Source organism: Marmota monax, unplaced genomic scaffold (genome assembly GCF_021218885.2).
Source record: "Marmota monax isolate L192 unplaced genomic scaffold, Marmota_monax_Labrador192_F-V1.1 WCK01_AAM20220418_F8-fsc00122, whole genome shotgun sequence".
NCBI lineage: Eukaryota > Metazoa > Chordata > Mammalia > Rodentia > Sciuridae > Marmota > Marmota monax.
In genome coordinates, this window is record NW_026695223.1 from 4787187 (window position 1) to 4806543 (window position 19357).

The window sequence follows — 19357 nt, forward strand, 5'->3', positions numbered from 1 at the left end:
TACTAATTAAAACATTTTCCCCTAAAGTTGCTTTTCAATCCCCTAGGTTTGGGTACAGATCCTACAGAAAACTCCAAAGTTTAATGTCTGATTTTCTTTGTAACAAAATTTCACAACACATACAAACCATACCCATCCTGAATTCTGTAAACAGCACAGCACTCTGGGATAAGACCTCGCATCATCAGTGCTTTCTTTAGACTGTCTCGTACTGTAACTCCACACCTTGCAGGTACCTACAGTATAAATATATGTAAGAGGGAAAAAATTTTTTTTCATATCATTGGGGAAAAAACAAAACCCCAACAACAACAAAACCCTCAGTAATTTATCTTCCTAACACAAATCCTTTAAAATATCATGGATTACTAGGTTAAATGAGATATCATTTCTTATAGCTCACTTAATATTACAGGGAATTATAATCAAAATATCTATTATTATTAATCTTACTGACCCAGATCACAATTTGATTTTTGGTCTTTTATTAAAGTTATGAAATATTTTTAAAAGGAACAGAAAATATAATTGTACCTATTATAATATATCCATCCATACAATATACCTACCATTGAGAAATAATAGATGTCAGCATTTAAAGTAAAATCAATTTTGGTCCAACATTGTTCAAAGTTGAAAACTGTGCAATCCTTCAATCACACTGATAGTCCTTAAGAGACATCTTATTGACCCAAAACACAATAGGAAGAAAATACTTGTCTTAATGTGCATAATTGATATTTGTTGTTTAGTTACCCAGTGCCCCTATTTCCTCTGGGAACTTGCCTCTCTCTAGAAATCCACATGTCATTAGAGAGGCTTTATCAATCTAGAGGCATTACTTTTCTAGCTACAGATGACATAAGTTGGCCAATGAGCTCCCCATATCCCTAGCAATACAACTAGCTTAAAGCTAGATATATGACATAAACAGCACCCGAGTTATTCCCTAAACCAATATGTGGACATAGGTTGAGAGAAGTTCCTATTTCTACTGCAGTTACAGTAGGCCTACAGAATACAAATCTGGACACTTCATTGTGGCCATCTTCCTAGGAGGTAGTACACTGAGAAAATCTGATCACAGAATAAAGCTAACATAGAAAGAAGTACAGATGACTCTGGGAATGGGGAAGGGTAAGGCAAAGGAAAGAGATAGTTATGCTTGGCCTTTTCCCAAGTACATATCCCCAGGTAAATTTAGCATAGACTAAAGAGAGGCAGTGGGACTACAGGGAGTGCACTTTTTGCTAGGGGGTGGCATAAGAAGAAGGTGATGTGTTAGTTAATTATAATAAAAATTAATTATCCCATACACTTAAATCACTTCAAAGTACTTAGCAACCCAAATGTTTCCAAAGAATTGGGAATTTTTATGTGAGGGGGTGAAAAACGGAACAAAGATGAATATAAGACAGCTGAATTTAAGCAGTATATTAAAGAAGGAACAATACGTTTAATTGGAAGCTGTGATTGGAAATAAAAGGAGACAGATTTTAGCTCAATATAACCATTAAAACCATCCAGCAAGGGAAAAGCTTATCATGAAGGAGAGGGCTCTTCATGAGAAGTATTAAAGAAGTGACTGGACTGGTACAATTGATCTCATTATTTGTGGAATCCTTATTTGTGAATTTGTCTACTTGCTAAAATTTTAATTCTGAAATCAATACTTGTATTGTTTTTGAATAAACAGAACAGTGAAAATTTTGTGCCATTTGATGCACATATCTTCCTAGTAGTCACTATTTTATTTCAGAAGGTCAACCTTGTTTTTAAGCTTCCACATTTTTTGACATTACAATACTTCCATTAAATCTATCTTATTTGTATTGTTTAATCTAATTTTAGGCTTACATATCTTTAATATTTTTGGTCCCTGAAGCATTGTGTTTTATTTCTGTTCTCTTCACCTTTTCTTTCTTCTATTTTGACACAGACCCTTATAGAATATGTACGTACCTTTTCCTACCTCTAAAAATAATAATCCTGGCTACTTTCTCTTTTCTCTACTATTGCTATTATTGTTCAAAAAGTGTTATTTTTTTATTGTTTCAGACCTCTGGCATTGTGTTTGTGCATGGCATTTAAGACAATTTATAAAAGCAGATTTATTCTTCCAAAAGGTATACAAAAGCTGATAACCACATGAAGATACTTGATATCCTCAGCTATCAGGGGAACTGAAAACAAGAACCACAATGACATACTATTCCATACCTGCTAGGATAGTTTTAATCAGAAAGACAAATATGAAATAAATGTTGGCAAAAATGTGGAAAAAACTGAATCCTCAAGCTGGTGAGAAAGTGTAATCATGCAGGTATTTAGGAAAACATCTTGGCAATTCCTCAAAAGGTTACTAGAAGTATATACCCAAGAAAGATAAAAATATATACCCACATAAAAACCTGTACATGAATGTTCACAGCAGAATTATTTCTAATAGCCAAAAAGTAGAAGCAACACAAATACCATCAACAGATAAATATATAGATAAAATGTTATATATACATCTAATAGAAGGGGATATTATTTTGCTATAAAGAGGGAACAAAAGAGCTGGCATGGCAAAATACACCTGTAGTCCTAGGAGGCTAAAGCAGGAGGATCCCTTGAGTCTAGGGTTTCAATATGAAAGAAAGGAAGGAAGGAAGGAAGGAAGGAAGGAAGGAAAGGGGAGGAGAGGGGAAAGGTAAGCAGAGAAAGAAAAGACTAGAAGGACTGACACGTTATGCCATGGATGGACCTTGGCAACATGCTAAGTAAAAGAAGCTGCATACTTCATGATTACATTACACAAACTGCCAAGAGTAAACATACAAATCTACAGAGATAGAAAACAGATAAGTAGGGGTTGGGGTTGTAGCTCAGAGTAAAGTGCTTGCCTAGCATGTGTGAGGCACTGGGTTTGATCCTTAGCACCACATATAAACAAATAAAATAAAGGTATTGTGTCTATCTACAACATATAATTATATATATATATATATATATATATATACACACACACACACACACATAGGCAACCACTTACCTACATTATTTTATATATTATATATATAAAAAGAAAGTAGGTAAATGGTTGCATATATATATTATATATATATATATAATATATATATAATATATATATATAAAGTAGGTGATGGTTGTATTACTCTTACGTATGAGTATACAAAAACCATTGTTAAATGGGTGAAATGTATGATATTTGAAGTATCTAAATGTATCTTAAAAAAAAAAAGGAAATTCTGTCTTTTGAATTATAAACTCAAGAAGGAAGACTTAGGACAAGTCACTGTCTGGGGTAACTGGGCAAATCTAACACTTTAATTTTTTTATTATTATGTTTTGCACATAAACACACAGAGAAAAAGATATGTATCTCAGGCCTAATAGTTTAAATTATATTGGATTTCCTGTCTTTAATATTTCCCTTTTGGCCCCTTCTGCATTCAGTTTTATTCTTGTTTTCTTCATTTCTCTTTATCTTACTGTGACATAGGTTCTTATAGAACTCACACCTTTTCCTTAGACTGTTGAGAAAAATTTTTCTGAGCTAGGAGTCATGCGTGGCTCCTGCCTACAATCCCAGCAACCCAGGAGGCTGAGATGACAGGAGGATTGCAAGGTCGAGGCCAGGCTCAGCAAATCGAGGCTCTAAGTAACTTAGTGAGACCCTGTGTCAATATAAAATAAAAAGATGTGGCTCATTGGTAAAGTGTTGGGTTCAATTCCCAGTACCAAAAACAAAAGCACTCTGCTTTTCTGATTTTAAGGTATTACAAAGTTTGAAGTGTGAATATTATATGACCAAATAATTATTTCTAGGTATTTAATCTATAAAAATATTCTCAGTTTCAGGATTTATATTTAAACATATTGCAGCATTACCCAATTATTCATCAAGAAAGAAATAACTATCAGATATTGCAATATATATACATATATACATATTCATACAGCTATTTAGTATATACAGTTAATATACAAAGATATATAGTGTATCTTTATTTGTGCATTACCCTAAACTACCATAAAGTACAGTTTTGCATTATGTGAAAGAAGGGTATTAAGTATAAAGTAAAAAGTTAGTTTCTCTTGTTCCAGACAGTATTCCCAACCCTGAGACAACCACAATGAACAGTTTTTTATACATGATTCAAAGATAACTCAATGTTTATTCTTATTTATTTATATATAACAGGAAAATGCATTACAATTCTTACTACATATATAGAGTTCAATTTTTCATATCTCTGGTTGTATACATAGTATACTCACACCAATTCATGTCTTCATACTTGTACTTTAGATAATAATGATAATGTTTATTCTTTTTAACCACTGTTTTTATTTATGAGATAAGACACCAGGTTTATATGCTTTTATTTTCAGAAAAAAATGTTATTTTTAATACGATGAATAAAAATTCATAAAATCTGTGAATTACTTCTTAAAATTATACTTCTGATATTTGCCACAAATTTTGAAAATAAAGAATTTTAAACCACCACTGTGAAATAACCACTACAACTTTTAATAAAGAAATTTTAACTGTACTTGAATTTTTTAAAATATTTTTTTAGTTATACATTGACACAATATCTTTATTTTGTTTATTTATTTTTATGTGGTGTTGAGGATCGAACCCAGTGTTTCTCACATGCGAGGCGAGCGCTCTATCACTGAACCACAACCCCAGCCCCTGTACTTGAATTTTAACAGGATAAAAAGATAGATCAAAAAACTGAACTCTAAGCAAATACTTCTCACTAAAACAGGTCATCCCTTGAAAAGGTCTCTAGAGGGTAGTCTTTTGCTCTTCCATATAAATATTAGAGAATTAGCTTGTCAGATAAGGCAGGGAAGATGGATAAGACCATTTAGAATTTAAAAAAATTTTTTTAAATTTTTTTTAGTTGTCAATGGACCTTTATTTTTTTTATTGATTGATACGTAGTGCTGAGAATAGAACCCAGTGCCTCACACATGCTAGGCAAGCGCTCTGCCACTGAGCTACAACCCCAGCCCCTATTTAGATTTTTAATGGATCTGCACAGAATTTATAGACTAATGTGGAGAGAAATATAATAGGGAAATAATCAGAAATAAAGTAACTTTTTCTTTTATTCTTTTAAAATATATTTCAATAAAATTGTACACATTTTCTTCACAAAGCTTCCCACATATTATTGTATCTGTTAAAATTGTTAAAGAAGGGTATTAAGCATGAAATAAAAAGTGTTTCTCTTGTTCTGTTAAAATTGTCTATGGTACCATTTTTAAACAGAATTACATGCATTAAGTGCTGTTTTCTTATTTAATAATTTGTTAATAAATTTTCTACATAGACACATTATTTGCAAATAATGAGTTTTGTTTCTGTATTAGCCTTATTTTTTTATATCATTGATTTGATCTTCAGTGACCAGGAAATCCAATTTCATGTTGAACAAAAATGGCAGAAATAGACATTTGTCTTGCCTGTTTCTGAATTTAATGAGATTGTATCATTAAGTAGGACGCTTTTTAGACATTTTTTTGACACGATAATCTTATCAATAAGAAAGCTCTTTTATTCCAATTTTTTTCTAATTACAAAAACTGTCTTTTGCTTATTCTATCTAGAGATGTTTCGTGCAATATTTTCCCTTTAGTCTGTTAATGCGAACCTTGAAGATTGTTAAAAACCATTATTAATTTAGAATTAATTTATTTAATTAATTTAGAAGAATTACTCTTCTAAATGACATACAATGCTGGACTATTTGGCAATATTTTATTAAAAGATTTTTGCAAATACTTTCACAAGTAAGACTAACCTTTATTTTTCCTTCATCAAATAATCTTGCCTGGTTTTAGAACCAATATATGCAGGCTCCATAAACTGAATTGGGAAATGTATTTTTTTTTTTTATTAAACATTAAAATTTGTATATGACTAGCATCCTGCATTCCTTAAATGTTTTGTAGAATTTGCCTGTAGAGGCATAAATATAGACACTTTTTAACGTGATCATAGGCTGAACAGGGTCAGAATATGCCATTTCAAAATAAGTCACTTTAGTATAGAATTGTTTTAACTACAGACAACTGAGAAACAACAGATACTGAAAAAAGCTTTGCCAGAGTTTTCTTTATCTGATTTAAGAAGCAAGTTCTGAGAAAGCTAACAAATTTCTGCTCCTGGAAGAATCCAAAGTTTCGTTGTCATGAGGAACATTAAGATACAACACTGAGAGGAATGTGAAAACAAATGTTACTAAAATAATCTTTACCTCCCATTAGTTTCCACTATATATTAATCTTCCTGTACTTACAGCCCCTAGAAAGTCCTTTGCCTTTTCATAGCTCCAGATTTCATTTTTTCTTGATCCAGTATATAATCAGGCATATGCACTTATTGGATCTTCATTTATTGTATATGAAGACCTTGTATACACATAAAAATATGAATATCAAGTAAAGCTTGTCTTTTTTCTTGTTAATGTTTTTTTCGTAAGTTTAATTTCTAAGGCTCCAGTTGCACAAACTAAGAGGGCAGAAGAGATTTTTCATCTCCTACAAGACCTAGCCAAATTTTCGATTCCTTTTTAAATTCATCTCAGAAACACATTCGTGTTCAATAAATCATTAATTATTTATTTTCCTAATTTTTTTGTTCATTGGACTCAATTTTTAAAAATCTATACTATATGATTATTATGGTACCTTTATGATCACTTACATTATTTCTATCTTTATTCTTGTTCCTTTTTGCCAGATTTATCAGTCTTTTTAAATACTCAACCTTTATTTTGCTATTTATTGTCATTTAAAAAAATTTTTTTTTAGATGCTGAGACCTTTATCTTATTTGTTTACTTTTATGTGGTGCTGAGGATGGAACCCAGTGCCTCACACATGCTAGGCAAGTGCTCTACCACTGAGCCACAGCCACAGCCCCATCATTTTGTTTTGAATTTATTTATTTTTGCTTTCCCCCCCTAACTTAACAGTTACTTCATTGGTTTTAAATTTTATTTTGCAACAAATAAGGCTTTTTATCAATATAAATTTTCCTTTAAACGTTGCTTCAACTGTATCCTACAAGTTTCTTTCTTTTTTCCTTTTCTTTCTTTCTTTCTTTTTTTTTATATTAGCAAAAAAGGGTATTTAGGGCTGGGGTTGTGGCTCAGTATAGGGCCTGGCATGTGTGAGGCACTGAGTTCAATTCTCAGCACCATAAATAAATAAACAAATAAAAATGTCCATCAACAACCTAAAAAAAAAAGGTATTTATTGGTTCACATAACTGCAAAGTCCAGGGGGTATTCTAGTTTCACACACAGGTGGATCCAGGGGCACAAATGCTGTCATCAGGACTCAAGTCTATCCATCTTCTGGCTCTGTTTTCCTCTGCACTGGTTTCATTCTCAGAGTGGCTCATGCAGCATGATAGGCCTTGTTGGTTTGAGTTTTTCATTCTACAAAGCTAAAGCCACCTCAGTAAAGAAAACTTCTTCACAATTCAGTCAAACTCCTAGGGTTAACAATGGACCAACTTGAGCCACACAACTATTCCTGAACCAATAGCTGTGATCAAGGACATGGATTTTGTTAATTGATAAGGTCTGAATTACATGTATACCCTTCCTGAAGCCCAAGTCTGGGTCACACTATCCAAATCACATGGATAGGAAGATACGGTTCCAAGAAATACCATGAAATTGTTACAATGAGATGGAATGAATGCTGGGCAATCAGAAATAAGTGATGTTCAGGATACGACCAGATGCTGAAAAAACTTGATCTCTGCTCATGAATTTGGGTGCTAGCATTGTTTCTTCGTTGGAATTAAATTGCTTTAAAAATGACCATAAGGGATGGTTTTCCTGTCCTCAGGAAGCCTATAATCTATTTGAATGGAATAGTAATCATGTCAAATAGAGAATTTAGTATGATCTACAAGTACACTGTTCAAATACAATGTTTAGAATTCTGTTTTTTTTTTTAATTAATTTAAGCATGACTTTTCTCACCCTTAATGATTCTTTTCCCCTTAAAATATTTCATATACATATATACTTACATAACATCATCAGCTTTAAGGTTTTTAATTAAAAAAAGTATAACTGACATAGAACAAACACAATGATGTATATAGTACATAATTTTGTGTAGTTTATTGTGTATACATCCATGCAACCATCATTATTTTTAAGATAATGAATATATCCATCATTTTCTGAGTTTTCTTGTGCTTCTGTGCAATGACTCCCTCCTGTCCTAATACCATGCCCAAATAAATCTTGATGTGCTATTCTGTCACAATTTGCATTTTCTAGAATTTTATATAAATGAAATTATAGAGTTTGTACTAGTTTTTGTCTGGCTTCTTTCAATTAGCATAATTATCTTGAGAGTCATCTGTTATATATATCAATTCATATCTTTCTACTGAGCAGTATTTCACTTTATGGCTGTACCAAAATTTAACCATTCACCTGATGGTTCATCTAGATTTGGGGTTATTATAAATAAAGCAACTAAGATCATTTGTGTAAAAATCTCTGTATGAGCATATGCTTTCTTTTTTATTGGGTAAACACCTAAAAGAAAATGGCCGGGTATATTTAAGTTTCCACATAACTACCATACTGTTTTATTTTTTTAAGTTGTGATAAAATATACACATAATGTATAAGTCTATCATCTTAACTACTTTTAAGCATTCAGTTGAGTAGTATTAAGTATATTCACAATGTAGTGCCTCCAGAACTCTTGCCACATTGTAAAATGATATTTTATACCCATTTAACAATCCTCATTGCTCCTCCTTCCAGTCTTTGGTAACCACCATTCTACTTTCTGTCTCCATGAATCTGAATGCTCTAGGTATGTCATAAAAGTAGATTATATATAGGATTTATTCATTTTGGGATTGGCTCATTTAATTTAGAATAATGTTCCAAAGGTTTATCCATGTGGTAACATTCATCAGAATATCCTTCATTTTTAAGGCCAAATAGTATTTCATTGTATATAAATCACACTTTAAAAAAAATATATTCATCCATCAATGGACACTTGGGGTACTTTCCTCTTGTGGCTACTGTGAATATTGCTGCTGCTATAACATAGATATACAAATATCTCTTCAAGACTCGTTTTCAATTTTTTTTGTTTATAACTTGAAGTAGACCTGCTGAATCGTGTGATAATTCTATTTTTAATTTTTTGGAGAACTTCTATAACTATAGTCAATAGCAGCTGTATCATTTTCTATTTCCACCAATAATGTACAAGGGGTCCCATTTCTCCAAATCTTTACCAAACCTGTGATTTTGTTAATTTGATAGTAGCTATCTTAATGGGTGTGGACTGGTATCTCATTATGGTTTTGATTTGTAGTTTCCTAATGATCCTAATGTTCTTAGTGATTGGCAAGGTTGAGTACCTTTTCATGTTTCTTGCCATTTGTATATCTTCTTTGAATAAACATCCATTCAAGTTCTCTGCCAATATTTAACTTTTTTTTTGTTATTGACATATACATTCTACATTTTTAAAATAATTTTTTTTAGTTATACACAGACACAATATCTTTACTCTGTTTATTTAATTCTTTTAATGTGGTGCTAAGGATCGAACCCAGTGCCTTACATGTGGCGAGGTAAATACTCTGCCACTGAGCCACAACTCCAGCCCCTATATTCTAGATATTAACCCCTTACCAGACACATGATATGCAAGCATTTTGCAACTCCAGGTTGCATTTTCACTGTTAACTCAAACCGCTGATGACTGAAGTTACTGGGGATTAAATTCAGGGCCTTGCACATGATAGGTAAGAGCTCTACCACTGAGCAGCATCTCCAGCCCTGATGTTTTAAATTTTGATATAGTCCAAATTGTCCATTTTCACTAGTGTTACCTGTGCTTTTGGTGCAACAGACAAAATCATTACCAAATCCAACACCACGAAGTTTTTCTCCTACATTTTCTTCTAAAAGTTTTACAGTTTTAGCTCTTAAATGTATTCAATCCATTTAAAGTTAACTTTTGTATGTGGTTAAAGCAAGATTCCCATATCTCATTATAATTTTGCATGTAGATATTCAGTTTTCCAACATTATTTGATGAAGAGACACTCTATTTTTCCCATGGAGTGGTCCTGGTATCCTTGTCAAAGATGATCTAACCATATATGTGAGGATTTATTTCTGGGCTCTCTACGTATATATGCTATCTGCCAGTATGGCATTGTTTTGATTGCTGTAGTTTTGTAAAAATTTTGAATTCAGGAAGCGCAAGGCCTCCAACTTTGTTCTTTTTTTTTTTTAATTTTAAATATTTATTTTTTAGTTGGAGTTGGACACATTATCTTTATTTCACTTATTTATTTTTACGTGGTGCTGAGGATCGAACCCAGGGCGAGGTGAGCGCTCTACTGCTGAGCCACAATCCCAGCCCATTGTTGTTTTTCTTTTTCAAGACTGTTTTGGAAGATTTTTTTGTAGTATTGAGTAAAAACCAGGGCCTCACTCAAGACTGTTTTCGCTATTTGGGGTCCCCTTGAGATCCTATATAAAATTTAAGATGGATTTGCATATTTCTGCAAAAAACACTGTTGGAATTTTGAAAGGAAATGCATTAAATAAAACCTCCAAATTCTTTCCCCAAATGGTCTACCCATTATTTATTCCCACCAACAGCATATGGAAATTCTAGTTCCTCCTTATAGTTCCTCACCAATATTTGATATGGTCATTCTTCTACCATTTTAGGAGGTATTTTATCTTGTCTCTTAAATGTGCATTCCTCTAATGAGCATCTTCTCATGTATTTATGTATCATTTATATAATTCTTTGGTAAAGGGTCTGTTCATATATTTTTTAAAAGTTTTTCTTTTAATTTTTTTTTAGCTGTAGATGGACACTATATCTTTATTTTACTCATTTTTATGTGATGCTGAGGATCGAACCCAGTGCCTCATCTTGCTAGGCAAGCGCTCTACCACTGAGCCACAACCACAGCCCTGTTCTTATGTTTTGTCTGTTATTTAAATGGCTGATTTGTTTTCTTATTTTTGAGTTTTCACAGTTCCTTAATATTCTAGATACCTGCCCTTTATAAACACTGCAAATATTATCTATCTGTAGTTTGTCTTTTTATTCTTTTAACATTGTCTCTTGAAGACTGTAAGTTTTTAATTTTTACTAAATTAAAATTTATCCATCAGTGTGTGGAAGTAAGTTCCAAAATAACTGATTGAGATAAAAGTCGGAATCTTGAGTGTGAGTATTAAATTTGAGGGGCATGCAAGAACCCTTTCAAGCAACAGAAATGCTTTACATATCAATTTATAAGGCAGTTACATATGTTAAAAAATCATTGAACAGTATGCTTGAGTATAAGTTACATCTCAAATAAGTAGGCAAAGGTGAAAGTCATCATGACATTTTACCCCTAAATACTTAACCATCTATTTAAGGATAAGGATATTCAACTAGGTGTGGTGGCACACATCTGTAACCTCAGTGATTCAGGAGTCTGAGGCAGGAGGATACTAAGTATGATGCCAACCTCTACAACTAAGCAGACCCTATCTTCAAAAACAAAAACAAAAACAAAGTGTTGGGAATGTAGCTCAGTGGCAGAGTACCTCTGGGCTCAATCCAGTACTATCACACTACAATCAATTAATCAACTAACCAATCAATCAATACGTTCTCCTACCAAATTATATCACCATTATTACACTTAAAATTAATTCCATAATAACACTTAATATTTAATTAGTACTCAAAGTTTCCTGTTTCAAGAATGCTTTTAAAGTTCCTTCTCATCCTAATCCTCAAACAGGATAATGCACTATATTTGGTTATGTTTCCTTAGCCTTGTTTAGTGAGAAATAACCCCCAATCTTTTAATCATCCACGGTATTGTCATCAAAGAGTCCAGACCTATTGTTTTACAAGATATCCAGAGTTGATCTATTTGTTCCTAATGGCACTTAAAGTTTTCCTCAATATGCTGTGCTTCATAATTATAAAATGGAAGGTTCAGAAGCTTATTCATACCTAGCCAGAATACCTCAAAGAAGAAATTAACTCTGAGTTTTAAATTTCAAGACTACCTACATTCTCTATTTGGTTTCTTCTTAGAAGTCTATGCTGTTCTTAAGTCTTCTAATGTACTGATAGTAGATTGTTTCTTTGTATGTTTTATAACTTGGGATCTGAAGCTCTTCAGAAGGGTTTTATCTCTGTGATTTCCAAGGGAGGCTTTGGATTGCTTCTGCCCAGTGCCTCAGTGTTTCTATCACTCCAGGACCAGCTGTTACACTGACTTTCCTGAACAATGTAGTTAATATAATGTGTAGCTCATACTATGATAAGAGCAGGTCCACAGTTAACAAATCACAGAGAAAACTTTTGTCTTTTTTTTGGTACTGGGGAGTGAGTCCAGGGGCGTTCAACCACTGAGCCACATTCTCAGCCCTTTTTTGTATTGTTTAATTTAGAGATAGGGTCTCACTGAGTTGCTTAGGAACTCACTAAATTGCTGAGGCTGGCTTTGAACTCATAATCCTACTGCCCCAGCCTCCCGAGTCGATGGGATTACAGGTGTGTGCCACCACACCAGGCTGAAAACTTTCATCTTTATTTAGAATCATCAAAAAGATAAGTTTCATTTATATATGCTGTTGAGAAGATTTCATTCTTTAACTGAAGGTAATGCCCTTCAAAGGCTCAGATTTACGTGAAAATTTGAGTTCCAACTATTATTGTTTATGACAACAATCCAAGGCCTGGTCTTGTGGCCCTTCACACCGAAATATCCCTTTGTCTGAGAGAGTGACACTGACTTCACTCAAGACCATTAAAGCAGAGGCCAGCAGACTTCTTCCCAAAAGAACCAGTTTTGGAGGTCACATTAATGGTATATACCTTCTCAACACTGCAGCTATATATAGCACAAAAGCAGCCATAAGATGATATTTAAACAAGGTAGAAATATTATATTCTGATAATACATTTAGACACTGACATTTGAATTTCATGTATTATGAAATATTATTCTTCTTTTGAATTTTTTCTCCCCAAGCATTTAAGAACATAAAGTCCATTTTTATTTATAGGCTATCCAAGAATAGGTGGTGGGTTAGATTTAGCCTGAGGGCCAGGCTTCAATGATACTGTAAAACATAAGTCACATATTTCTCTGGTTTTTCAGTTTCCTCTATTTTCACTCACGATAGGCTTTTTTCAAGTAAGCTCAGTTATACATTTAAATACATGTATTTTCATTCAGCATCTCTAGGTGTGAGAGAGATTCCTGGACATATAAAAATTTACACACAAGGGTCACACATCAGGAATTTCCTAAAATCCAAATAGGTATGATAATTTCCTACACTTTAATTTTTTCCATTCAGTACTATTTCTCAGCAAAACCTTCAAGTACAACTATTGTTTTAGTTTACTCTTTTGGGAGGCTTTCAGTGTACTAAAGAATATGGATAAACCATAATGTATATAATCATTTCCCTATCAATGGGCATTTCTATTTTTAATTATCTGTATCCTTTTATTATTATGAAGAATGACTTAATAAACATCCTTATATAGATGTCCTTATATATATTGGTGCTTTTATTTCTGTGGACTAAATTCCTGATAATGAGCGTACTGGCTTGGGAGACAAAGTACTTGTGAATTTTGAGAGATTATCAAAGTGCTTTCCAATAGTCTGTAATCCTGCACATTTCCACCTACAGTGTAATGAATTCTCTCTCTGCACCCCTACCAATAAAAATTTAACTTTTGCTAGAAAGATAAAATGATCTCTTTGTACCTTTAATTTTCATTTCTCACACAACTGAGAAGATCTCAACAATTTTCATATACATTATTGTTCATCTGTATTTAAATTTCTATAAATTGCCTATTTATATCTTTTGCTATCTATATCTTTTCTGCAAGGTTGTGGTCTTTTCTTTTTTCTTTTCTTTTTCCAAATTTTAAAGCACTCTCTGTACAGGAAGACTATTTGCTTTTTGTTATTTGTTGTGGTCCAGGGGATTGAATCCTAGATACACTTATCACTAGGCTATACCCTTATCTCTTTTTATTTCTTATTTTGAGACAGGGTCTCACTATGTTGTCCAGGCTGTACTTGGACCGGTTACTCTCTTGCGTTGGCTTCCTGTGTAGCTGAGATTACAGCATGTGCCACTGAACCCAGTTAGTACAACATTAGGATTATCCTTGCTAATATCCTTTATAGTAAACCAGTAAATGTTTCACTGAATTCTGTAAATTGCTCTAGTAAATATTCAAACCTGAGAAGGGAATTGTGGGAACCCTCAATGTATAGCCAGTAGATCAGAAATACAGGACCCAGTGGAGGTTGTGGTGGTCCCACATCCGCTATGTCCACTGTGTGGTGGGAGAGGGATCAGTTGGGCTTTGGAAAGGCTCCAGGCGACCATGGTCTTTACTCTGTGTACACTACTGAAGGCAGCCCTGCTGTGCATCAACTCCATCACCATACTGCATGAGGAGAGCTTCCTTAACAACACTAGCCAGGGAACAGAACAGGGAATTGGTGAATTCGGAGAGGAGTCAGGAATTAAATCTCAGCTAATGAAATTTATTTGATGTGTAAGAACTGTGATGTGAATGCCATTGATAATAGTAAAATCAGTTGCTGTCATATTGCTTTGAGTATTTGAGTGAGATCAATGGGGGTAAAGGAGACCCTGAAGAAGAGATGCCAGTGAAAGTTATTACTTCAGTCATCACTAGAAGATTTATTTCTTAGCAGGCTGAATTTGCACTTGACAAAAATGTAAAGTTGACAATGAAGCCAGAATTTCTATTTATCTAATTTTTTAAAATGTTGTTCTTGAAGTTTCATTACAGAAAGACAAGATCACCAGTGGTAGTAGCTCCAGGATTGAAATATACTTAATTACTGGGTATTAATAAGAGTTCGTGCTATGGAAAAGATTGTTAAAAGGATACAGGACTGTTATTTCTGGGTTGTTTGTTTAAATATATTTTTTTAAATTCTCACTTCTCAGAGATGATTTTTTTCCCAAAGTTTTGAAGTTCCTTGTGACTTAGATGTGATGTGAGAGTGATTATCCCTCTAGATTAAAGGATTTTAAAAGTATTTATTACACATAAATGGTAAATAAGTAATTTGGATAAGGGGATGGGATTGTGGCTCAGAGGCAGAGCACTTGCCTAGCAGGTGTGAGGCTCTAGGTTTGATTCTCAGCGCCGCATATAAGTAAATAAAATAAAGGTCCATTGACAACTAAAAAAATTAAAACAAAAAAGTAATTTAGATAATTTTATTTTGAACTGTTTGATTAACTATTTGGTATGTATTGTCTTAGATATTAAGCATTCAAATTTAAATATACTATAAAGGACAATATTCTTTGATTTCAGGGAAAATTCTAATGTTGTAAGTTGGTCACCTGATGATTATGGTTCTAAGTTTTTTTATGCATTTATTATTAATTGGCCCAAATAATGAGACCAAACCAATATCTGCATATATTAAAATATATTATTCTTAATTCTTTATTCTGTCAATAGAGCATTCATGCTATTATGCTGTTTTTTATTTTTCATTTATGTCTTGGATCATCTCAGAGAGGTTGTTTGTTCGTCCCATAATAAATATATAGATAATATATATAATATATATAATAAATATATAGAAAGGTTAAAACTATGTAAATAGTTTTTGTGAAAATTATCAGTTATTTTGAAGGGGTAGAATGGCATCTTTGTTGATAGGAGAACTTTTGTAAATAAAGTTGAATTTTCAAATCAAAAAAAAAGAAAAAAGAAATACAGGTCACAAAATGGAACTTGCACTGGCATCTTTAGTGGGGGCATTTGCAGATGGGGGTTGATGACAGGGGATTGAGCCAGAGGTGTTTTATCACTGGACTACATCCTCAGCCTTTATTTTTGAGACAGGGTCTCACTAAGGTGCAGAAACTGGACTTAAGCTTGCTAACCTCCTCTGTCTCCTGTGTTGCTGGGATTACAGGTGTATGCCACTTCACTTGGCTGAAGTGGGGCATCCTTGTGGGACTGAGCCTTTAACTTGTAAGGCCTCTGATAACTCCAGGTGTCAGAATTGAGTGAATTTTAAAGATCCCACTTGAGACGAGAAGGACCAGGGAAATGGGGCAGGATGGAAACAAGTTCAATTAGAAGCACCTAAACAGAGAATGGAGCAATTAATTCTGGTTCTTCTTTAGCATGGTAGGGTAACTGTAAGATAAAACAACCTTATATATTTCAAAACTCTTCAGTACAAAATTCCCCCCACACAAAAGTGATTAATGCTTGAAAGAGATGGAAATGCTTGTTACCCTGATTTGATTATTACACACTGAATATGTATAGAATTGCCACATAATGCATCCCACAGAAATGCACAAATTATGTTTCAATAATTTTTTTTTTCCAAAAATTGTAAGGCACCCAAGTTGACATCTACAGAGAATTTAGGAATTGCTTAGTGGGAGGAAAACACCTAACACATCTGGTCACAGAAATGTTATTATGCTCAGAGTGGAGTAGGAAAAAGCAGTTTGTTTTTTCCTATTATACACAGATACTACTGAAGGGTACATGGGTGAGGGAAAGTCTGGAAACCTGAACACTTCAGCTGGAAACAGAGTATTCTTTAATTCCTGAGTGTATTAGCCTTTACTCTTTTCCTCACTGGATTTCTCTGAGGTTCATAGGCATATGATATTCAGTTCCGCTCATCTTTCTCATTCTAGCACACGTACAAAAGTCTCCAGGCAGAAATTTAATTTTGTTTAGAAAACAATTTCAGAGTTTAATCAGCAGTAATTGTTATAAACCATTTGCTGCCTATATACTGAAAAGGAACTGATGGGGCCTTCTTCCTGAATAACTCCATGAGGCAGCCTTCCCTGTTCTATGGCTATGTGCAGCGCAGGGCTATGCTAGGAACTCAACAGAGGTCTCAAAATATTTGATCAGTACCTTTAAAAAAATTATTCTTTTCAAAATTCAGAACTTCAATGTTTTCAGCTGGATCTAGTTCACTTTCGTTTTCTACAGGGCTCATAACTAACACACACTTTCAACATATTCATATTTAAATTTCCTGCCTGATTCCAAAGACATGATTTTGTCCTACTACTAGGAAACTTTGAATTAATTACTATTCTAATAACTGCCCAACAGCAAATCCTCTTCTTGGTAATTGTTGACTAAACTTTATGATTTACAGAATTTGGCTTCTTCATGGATCCAGCTACTAGTAGTTAGTTTGTTTTTCTATGTTGGCTTATTCATTCATCCAGTCATATATTTTCAATCTTTCAAGAATTCCTAAAACTGTCTAGTCCTCTAACAGCATTCTATCCTGTTTTGTTAATTTTATTTATTTATTCTTTTTTACATATCCTTACTGTCATTTAAATGGAATTTTTGGATAGAAAAAAATAGGCAAATGCTATGTTTGCAATCTTGGACTACAAACCTTAATCCTTTTTTAAAAAATAACCCTATTTTGGTACTTGATTCCATTTACTGCTAATTGGTTCTGCTGCCTTAACTGTTTCTGAGTTAAGAAAGATAGAGGTATGTATTTTGACTGAGGATTTGTTGTTGACCACTATACACAATTTTACTTAAAATGTGAATTATCCTGATTAAGACAATAGATGAAAGACCTTAGCACAAAACTTGGAATATGGTAAATGCTCAAATAGTAATTTTTGATATTAATTAAGAATTGAGAGAAAAAAGGGAGAAGATTTAGTTGGAGTTAAGAAAAGGGCCAAGGGAGAATGATAAAATCATGTCCCTAAATGATAAAATCATGTCCCTAAATGAGTGTAACAGCACAGATCCATTTACTGACTATTCAAAAACTTTCTTAAAGTTCATGACGTGTAGTTTCTCTGAGGATGGAATATGAAAGTTAAGGTCTAAGTATCATGGATAAGAACCAGTAACTTATTTATTCTAAGGCTAGCTAGGATTATAAAGGTTAAGTCTAGTCAATTACCTAGCAGTTCTTCATTTATTATCATTTTACATTTTTGAAGAGTTTCAGTTGTATTTATTGCTTTTTTAAAAAAGAGGAAACCATAAGTTTTAGTGGTAGTATTTTTAAATTTAAGGATTCTCTAAGATTTCCTCATAAAATATGAAGAGGCTACCTTACCTTAATCATTTAGTCTGAGAAATTTGAAAGGGAATCTTTAACAACTCCAATTTTATATAGTTTGCATCTACAAACTCACACAATTACTAAGTTTATCAGGCTTTGATGAAGAATACTATAGTGAGGAAAAGGGGAAAGCTTGGAACTCAAGAATATATTTTCCACTTTCTGCTCATGAGTACAGAAAATAAAGAATTAATTTAAGATCTATTTGAGATAGGATGGCTTGTCATAAATTGTTGTGTAATAACACAGACTGCTTCAAAGACAACAGAATTTCTATTCACAGATAGTTCACATATAATTTAATTTTATATTCCTTTTTTTCAGTTTTTTTTTACTGATATTTAAAAAAATGATAGTGGAATGCATTACAATTCTTATTACACATATACAGCACAATTTTTCATATCTCTGGTTGTATATAAAGTATGTTGACACCAATTTGTGTTTTCATACATGTACTTTGCATAATGATATCTATCACATTCCACCCATCCTTGCTAATCCCCTGCCTCCTCCCACTTTATATTCCCTTTTTTAAAAAACATTTTTTAGTTGTCCATGGACCTTTATTTTATCTATTTATATGGAGTGCTGAGAACTGAATCCAGTACCTCACATATAATAGGCAAGTGCTCTACCACTGAGCCACAACCCCAGCCCCATATTCCCCTTTTTAAGGGGGCATCTGTGAAAAGATACTTATAAGAAATTCTCCATCTAATTGTGTAAACAATTTCAATTTCTTTCTAAATACTAGAGTAGGAGAACTAATTTTTTTTAATATAAGTTGAGTAGTAAATCTGCACAATGAATAGTCTAAAGTCATTTTATGACAACCCACTCTTCTCTGTTTGTGGAAGAAAGGACAGAAAATTCAGTATACATGAATGCCTCCCTGATAATAACTCCTTTGGAAAGCTGTATTTCTTAGGTAAGCTCAAAATCTATAGGCTGGTTGCTGAAAACTCTGTTAATTTTTAGTTTGATCTCAAGTGCAGAAATTCCTGAATTATGAGGCATAATGCCTTACAACATTTTTTTAAAGTAAAAAAAAAAAAAAAACGAACAACACAGGAAAATACCAGTTGTACTTTTAATTTCTGAAAAAGAAAAACTA

The 19357-nt window shown here is 33.1% G+C and overlaps 1 protein-coding gene and 1 pseudogene across 6 annotated transcripts in view; one reads left to right on the forward strand and one right to left on the reverse strand.

The window, feature by feature from the left end:
* Positions 1-19357, reverse strand: part of Braf (B-Raf proto-oncogene, serine/threonine kinase) — a 179850-nt gene that overhangs the window by 74190 nt on the left and 86303 nt on the right. For all 6 annotated transcript variants that reach the window (XR_009225866.1, XM_058575752.1, XM_058575751.1 and 3 more), the window contains one exon: positions 133-236. Coding sequence is in view for 5 of the 6 variants with exons in the window: in XM_058575752.1 (XP_058431735.1) it covers positions 133-236 (104 nt within the window). In the remaining variant the exon portion in view is untranslated. The remainder of the gene's footprint in view (positions 1-132; positions 237-19357) is intronic.
* Positions 14484-16846, forward strand: LOC124086212 (immediate early response 3-interacting protein 1-like; annotated as a pseudogene).